General features: G+C 39.3%; 1 protein-coding gene across 1 annotated transcript in view; it reads left to right on the plus strand.

Moving 5' to 3' along the window:
- LOC109830045 overlaps positions 6,831–8,361 on the plus strand; it is an 8,076-nt gene continuing 6,545 nt past the window's right edge. Inside the window, exon 1 of the mRNA XM_020397199.1 lies at positions 6,831–6,924. Coding sequence (XP_020252788.1) covers positions 6,869–6,924 — 56 coding nt within the window. The 5' untranslated portion in view covers positions 6,831–6,868. The remainder of the gene's footprint in view (positions 6,925–8,361) is intronic.

Here is an 8,361-nt window from a genome sequence, read left to right on the forward strand (position 1 = left end):
GTCCCGAACTTCACCTTCATCTTCTCGCCAAGAACACAGTGCTCACAGAACTTAATCTTTCCACTCTTGTCTCCCTTCAATAGCCCCTGCTTGCACAAAGCCTGCAGTGACTTCTCTCCTGTGTGCCCTAACCTGTAATGCCAAAGTCTGCTCATGTCCGCCTCTGAAATAGCTGAAGCAACCTGGCCAATCTCGGTGCTCCCCTTCAGATAGTATAAATTATGACTGCGAACTCCCTTCATTACCACCAAAGATCCCTTAGTAACCTTCGCTACAGCATCCTCAAAGGTCACCCTGAATCCCTCCGCCTCCAAAGCCCCAACTGAGATAAGATTCTTCTTAAGTTGAGGAACGAATCTCACCTCCTTTAACTCACGGACTACTCCATCGTGCATCCGAATCCTCACAGTACCTATCTCATAAACGCCACAGGATTGATCATTTCCCATGATAACAACACCCCCATCGAGTCTCTCAAATGATGAAAACCAATCTCGCCTAAGAGTCACATGATAAGTAGCGTCAGAATCAAGCATCCACTCCGATGCATCCAAATGGTTTACATCCGGAGTAATCAAAAGAGAAAAGCTCGAATCATCGGAATCATCGCCTTTCGCAACATTCACCTCATTGGCCTTCGGGCCCTTATTCTTGCTATTCTCCTTTTCTTTGACTTTCGGGCAGTCTCTCTTCCAATGTCCCTGCTCTTTGCAGAATGCACATTAGTTCTTTCCAAGCTTGTGACGACCTCTTGACTTTGACATCACTCTATTTCCACCTTTCTGATATGAGCTTCTACCACTCATCGACAAGGCCTCTCCTGAAGTACTAGCGCGGGAAGTCTCCTTATCCTTCCTCCTCAAATCATAGTTCGTCAATGCGTTAGTCACTTCACTATAAGTGATAGAAGATCTCCCGTTCAACAACGTAAGCACGAAGGTATCATACTCCTCATCCGGTAAGGAGCCCAAAAGAATAATAGCCTTGTACTCATCTGTGATCTTCTCATCCACGTTCGCCAAGTCCGACAACAACTTAGTATAGTTGTTCACATGAGCCGCAAGCGAGGTGCCTCTGGACATCTAAAATCTGAATAATCTTTGCAGCAAGTGCAACCTGTTCTCAACACTCTTCGTGAGATACTTGTTGTTGAGAATCTCCCACATCTTTATTGCAGACGTTACCCCAATCACATCATATTTCAGTTCTTGTTCTAAACAGGACCTGATCACCCCGCAAGCATTTCGATTTATCTTTTCCCATATCGCCTCTTCATATTTAGGTGGACTCACATCGACCATGATGGTCTCCTCTAGATTTGAGCATTGAGCGCATCCTGTACGTCGCTTATCCACAAACCAAAATTAATCTTGCCGTCATATTTCACTACACTAATCTTAGTGTTCTGAAAATCCACTTGAACTGTGCCTGTCATCTTGCTGCTTTCACCAACTTCTTCACCCATAATCACAAATTCTAAATTATAGAGAAAGATCCAAACTTTGAAAAGAATAAGAAATTACCCAACTGGACCCTAGATTGGATTCCAAATAGAACTCCTAACCACACGAGGAAAGCGAGATCTTCAACGGCAACTTCAAACCCTAACTCCACCAAAGCCTAGAACTCCAAGAACCAAGCTTCCAACTGAATCTTCCTCCACCTAATCCAAAACCCCAGATCTGAAATCTGAGCTCTGATATCACTTGTCGCGTGCCTATGCGAAAGCGTTGCACGCACACACAACGAACTTGTGATCACGGAAGAAGAAAGCCACACTCTTGCACAAATCAAGCCAATTACGACAAATCAAACCAAACACAGAGATATACGTGGTTCGGCAACTTGCCTACGTCCACGGGGAGAGGATCAGGAGATTTCACTAATTCAAGGAGAGTACAAAAGGATTACAAAACTCTCAAACTAACCCTCAACCAAAGATCTCACCTTGCTCACAATATCTCCCTCTCACAATACTCAAAAGATTCCTCAATCTCTGATAAAAAAAAACCCTAACAAACCGTTTCCCTATTTATATCAAAACAAAAATCCAATCAGACTGCAAACAGGAAACCTGATTATGCAAAAAACCCATCGTAAGTCGACTTAACAGAGAGCATAAGTCGACTTGGCAGAGAGAAAAACAGCAACTGGAGACCACTTCATAAGTCGACTTATCAGACCTGATAAGTCGACTTGGCAGAGAAAAAAAAACACAACTCCAGTGCAGATCGTAAGTCGACTTGTGCACACTGACAAGTCGACTTACCATAAGTCGACTTAGCCTTGTGCATGAGTCGACTTATGCCAGAAAATCTGGTTTTTCTGATTTCTCCACATTTTCCTCTAAAAGTCTAAAGCTCAACGTGCAACAAGCCTTGCTAGGGCCAGCACCCACGAGACACAGAAATCCAAAGGACATCTTATTGGGTAGGAGTGCAAACAGACCGGATACAGAACATATTTTCACCTACCCATCACCGATATGAATACAAATACATATATGACTCGATAAGAAAAACTATACATATCTGTGAAAGATCACGGATTCTGATTAATGAGAGAAAATGTATGCAGATACAAACTAGATACAAGAAAATATATAAAATTGAGAAATATATAAGTCATATGATACAAGAGAGTCCACTGATATGTTCGTAATATCTAAAGAGCAAAGATTAGATCTTTAGATCATCAAAATTAATCTCAAATCAATTGATCTTTGTCAAAACAATGGCAACCGTTTTACCAATATATATCCAAGTATTTCAGGTCCGGATCTGGATGTTTCACTACTTATGTATATCTATAATGAATGTTGTTACATATAAAAACCATACTCTCACTTCGAAAGTATGGTTCTATTAAGTTTCTTGATCACATAAGATTAACCAGTACAAAAACAGAAAATGCATCCAAATCAACGATCACCCTCCAATGTTTAACCCAAAGTTGTATGCACAAAGTGTCTAAAAAAAAGAGAACTGCAAAAGCCATGATCAGATTAGAACACGTCATTCAAGAGTTATCCGCTATAATCCATTAGTCTTCCCAATTTGGCAAAAAGGGACCCAAGTTCGGTAGGATGCGTGATTCGAGGGCCGAGTTACATGGGCCAGCCCTCGTTGGAGAGTGGTTGAGAGTGTTAATGTATCCGGGTCCCACTGACAGGAAAATTTGGAAATAAAAGAGGCCATTGGTGGGCCCACTTTCATTTTCTCTTCCTCAACCCTATTATTCATTTGGGCCCCGTTTGGCAAAGGGTTAATGAAGAGGGGTTAAAGAGAAAGATTAATGTACTTAGCCCATTTGATAATCCGAAGGACTAAATTATTAACCCGTTAAATAAGTTTTATTTTAGCCCTTATGATCAGTTTTAGTGTTTGGGAATAACAATGATTTTGACTATTTTCTTTATAATTAGAAGGGTTAACTCTTATTCTATCTAAATAGGAGTATTAGTAAACCCCTCATTTTGAGGGGTTAACTCATTTTAACCTCTCTAGAGGGGTTAACTTAACCCTTCTATATTTTTTATGTTTGGCAAATTATGGAGGGGTAACTCACTTTAACCCTTATATAGATTTTTTGTTGTGTTTGGCAGGTTAAGAAGGGGTTAAGTCTCCTTAACCCCTCTCTTAACCCTTTGCCAAACGGTACCTTGGAGTACGAAATCAAAAGTACGGGACATCTGAAATACAAAATAACTAATTCATGGTATTAGGGAACGCTCAAGTTTCTCCATAGAAGAAATTTTCATTTTAAGCCCAATCTAACTTTTTTTTAAAAAACCTATCCACTCTGTTTTTATTTCTAGATATCGACTCACTTTGTGGCCACGTCAGCAACGTGGCCACGAAAAGGGTCGATTTTTTTTAATCTCGGCTACTGTCAAAATAATCGGGGTTGGCAACCCCGACTATTTAGAGACGAGATTAAAAAAAATTCGACCCGCTTCGTAGTCACGTTGCTGACGTGGCCTCAAGGTGAGTTGATTTCTGAAAATAAAAACAGAGTGCCGGTTTTTTTTTTAAAAAAATCTTAATAAGTTTAAAACAAAATTTTCTTCTTTATAAAGTTATCTATTTTTCTCGTTAACTTATGTTTGTCGTTTCAATGTGATTACTCTTTGACCCTATAGTCAATATTTAATAGATCAGTAATAATGTGACAGCTTTCTATTGCATTTTTTCATGAGCATTTATCACTCTGTCTCCTTCTTTCCATAACCAAAACAAAATTTTAACTAAGGGGCTGTTTGGTTGCACACTTTTTGAGAAAACTTTTCTCAAAACATCTGATAATGGTAAATTTGTAATTAAAAGTTTTCCAATGATTTCTATAAATTGTGTTTGGTTCAACAAAAAAATTACAGAAATATTTTCTATAAAATATCAAAACCTACCAAATTTTACAAAAAGCAATTTCCTCTCAAAATGAGAGGAAATCATCAGAAATCTGACACATACCATATTTTACAAAAAGCAATTTCCTCTCAAAATGAGAGGAAATCATCAGAAATCTGACACATACCATATTTAATTACAAACCTACCAAATCTTGTTATTTTCTATAAAGTTATGAGCTATTTTTTTGTTTTGAACCAAACAAGCAAAATACAAGGAAATTATATTTTAGGTGAAAAACATGTCCTATAATTTCTAGAAATTGAACCAAACACCCCCTAAACTTCTCACAAAACTTTTTATTCTTTAACCCTTTTTAGTAATTGAAAAATCTTCTTTAAAATTACAGAAAAAATGCTATTTATTAACGAATCTATTAAATATTGTACAAATTTTTAAAAACAACCTTTTTATAATATTAATTGGCAAAATCGACCGTTCAAGAAAATAATTGGCAAAATCGACCCTTTTGGGTCGATTTTGCTGCGAAGAAACTTTGTTAAAGTGCACGGGACTACTAGTCCCGTGCATCTCTCTCCTCTCTCCCTACCCCCATCCCACCTGGCCATCTCTCTCTCTCCTCACTCACCTCCCCCTCCTTCGCCTACCCCATCCTCCCCAGCATTACCCCTCCCCACTTCCCCTCCACCTCCAACCCAAATCGCAACCCGCATCTGTTGGCGTGGTGATAACGACAGTGGGTGATGGAGCTCGGGGTGCAGACGCTCAGAGCGTGGGCTAGCTGAAACGCGGGCGGAGGGCCGGCTGGAGGGAGAGCCGAGATGTCAGTTGAGTCAAGCTCGAGGGAGGAGGAGCGAAGATGCTTGACGCAAGAGGGCGCGACGGCGGGTGAGAGTTAGGGTTCGCGGTTGTTGGGCTTCGTCGTGCGAGGGGAATGCGTCGGAGCCTTAGCAGGCGTCCGGTGCAGAGTTTGCGGCGATGCTGAGGAGACAACGAAGTGTAGGCGGTCGCGTCGGGCTCGGGTTGGTGGCGTAGAGCTGGGCCGGAGCTACGCGCGTGAAGAGTGTGTGCTTGGCTGAAGGTGATCTGGAGGGTTGGTGAGAGAGGGAGAGATTTCTTGGAGTTGAGGAAGTGGGAGACGGCTGCCGTTGATTTGGAGTTGGCAGTGGCGAGGCGGGAAGTGGGAGGGGTCTGCTGGGAGAAGGATGGGGCTTAGGAAAGAGGTGGGGAGGTCAGGACGGAGAGAATGAGAGAGAGATGGCCAGGTGGGATGGAGGTAGGAGAGAGGAGAGAGATGCACGGGACTAGTAGTCCCGTGCACTTCAACAAAGTTTCTTCACAGCAAAATCGACCCAAAAGGGTCGATTTTGCCAATTATTTTCTTGAACGGTCGATTTTGCCAATTAATATTATAAAAAGGTTGTTTTTAAAATTTTGTCCTTAAATATTTAATTGTACACTCACAAAAATGATCATGTTAAGCACATACATATAATTTAAGAAGAAGAATATGCAAATAAAGAATATGAGAGTTTCACCAAATCAAAATTATGTTATGTCAAGATTCTAATCCCTCTCCCTTTGTGCATACTAGTGTGCACCCCGTGCAAAGCACGACCTCCTTTTTTTTAAACATTGCGTTTTGAACTTGCCTTCCTCGAAGTTTTAATATATTTGATTTAATTATTGTATGTTTAAAATTAGAAATCATATCTACTCCTCTATACTTAAATAATGATACAAGTTTTAATATTAATTTAGAAATCATATCTACTCCTCTATACTTAAAGAAGGATCAAAGTCTTAATACATTTGATATGTTTTACTGTATAAGATACAGTAAAATATTATAGCATAAATAGTAATTTTAAGTATGGAAGTGCATATTTAATTTAGTGTTAATACTATAATAAATAATATAGTATAAACAGTAACTTTGAATGCGGATGACATATTGATTTACTGTTTATACTATAATATTTACTGTTATATTATTAGTGTAGTATGAACAAAGCCCCACCTCAAAAAGAACCTCTTCCCATTTGAAAATGACAACCAAATCAAAATGGCGATGGGAGTGTATTTATTTCCACCATCTTTTTTCTCTCTCAAAGAAAGTTCTCTCTTTTATCTCAATGGAGGCAGCTCTCAAGCGTCGGATCTCGCGCGCCCCGCCTCCGACCCCGATCGCCAACGGCCAAGGGCTCGATCGGCGGCGGTCGACGATGTCGTCTCAGCCGAGTACCTCGAGAGCTCTTACCGGGTCCCCGAACTCGCTTTGCCGCGGTCCGCTCGGTTCCTAAATCCCCAATCTCCAAAACCATATGCGACGGTAAACTCTCCTCGCTTCGAGCTGGAACGATGGTTCTGTCAGCAAGCTTATGGCGGCTCGTGAGAGAGATGGGAGTTCTTCTCTATTGAATTTTGGTGATTTCCTGCGGAGGAAAGAGGCTTAGAGTTTTGATTGCGGCGGAGAGAAGCACATTGTGAGTGAGGGGGAGATGGTTGTTGGAGAGGAGACAGAGGATGATGGGGATGGAGCTTATTGGATCTTCAGGTAAGCCTGATAATCGAGTTGGTTTTTGGATCCTGAAATTAGACATGATAGCTTATAAGTTTTGTTTAAACATGTGACATATGGTTGTTTAAATACCTTGTAGTTTCACAGCCTTAGCACTTATATACCCTCAGTTATTTTTTGTAGCAGTTATATACCCGGAGTTGTCTAAAACTGGCACGGTAATACTCTCTGTTATGCAACGTGAAAATCTTCATCCGAAAATTCTCATATAACATTTTATATATATATATATAGACACACACACACACACACACACATACAGATACATATACATACACACGCGCACATGCACGATATGTATGAAAATTTTCATCCAAAAGTTCTCGTAACACATACACACACATATAGTTTGTGTAGCATTGACATACCCTAAGCTGTTTAAATCGGCACGTTAGTATCCTCTATTATGCAACATACACACACATATAGTTTGTGTAGCATTGATATACCCTAAGCTGTTTAAATCGGCACATTAGTATCCTCTATTATGCAAACATTCCAAAAGTTCTTGTAACACATACACACACATATAGTTTGTGTAGCATTGACATACCCTAAGCTGTTTAAATCGGCACGTTAGTATCCTCTATTATGCAACATACACACACATATAGTTTGTGTAGCATTGATATACCCTAAGCTGTTTAAATCGGCACATTAGTATCCTCTATTATGCAAACATGAAAAATTTCCACCCGAAAGTTCCTATATAACATCTATTTGTTAATATTAGAACTTTTTTCCATTAATATTTGTAAATCTACACATGTTTTAATTTAAATCTACACATGTTTTAATTAAATCTACACATGTTTTAATTTAAATTAAATGTATTTTAATTTTACTTTAAAAAGAGAATTTGGAAAGATTTAAAAGTTAATTCAACAAACTTAATAGTCAGAAAGATATAAAATTAGCATATGTACGTACGTACGCACACAAGCACACACACACAAAGACAATGTTATGAGAACTTCATGTTTGCATAACTGAGGGTATTATTGTGCTAGTTTTAGGCAACTCAGGGTGTATAAATGCTACACAAAGTAACTAAGGGCATATAAGTGCTAAGGGAGTGAAAATATAAAGTATCTAAGTGCTATTGATCTTGGAATGTATATAAATCACAATGTAATTATGTATATAAATCACCCATGTTTGGATGGGGTTGAATGGAGGAGAGGGGAAGGAAAACACAAAGGTTTGCCCATTTGAGAATTTTAAAGGATATGAAGGGGAAGGGAGTTGATAAAATCACTTCACTTCACCTCCAATCTATATGATTTGGTTCCCCCTAAAAATAGGGTGTAATAGAGGTGAAAATATTTTATCCATCGCGATATAAATCCAATAGCTAATAAATAAGTTTCCCTCCATTCTCTTTACTAAACTCCCAAGTATAATGTTATACCC

Source organism: Asparagus officinalis, chromosome 2, assembly GCF_001876935.1.
Source record: "Asparagus officinalis chromosome 2, Aspof.V1, whole genome shotgun sequence".
NCBI classification, from domain to species: Eukaryota; Viridiplantae; Streptophyta; class Magnoliopsida; order Asparagales; family Asparagaceae; genus Asparagus; species Asparagus officinalis.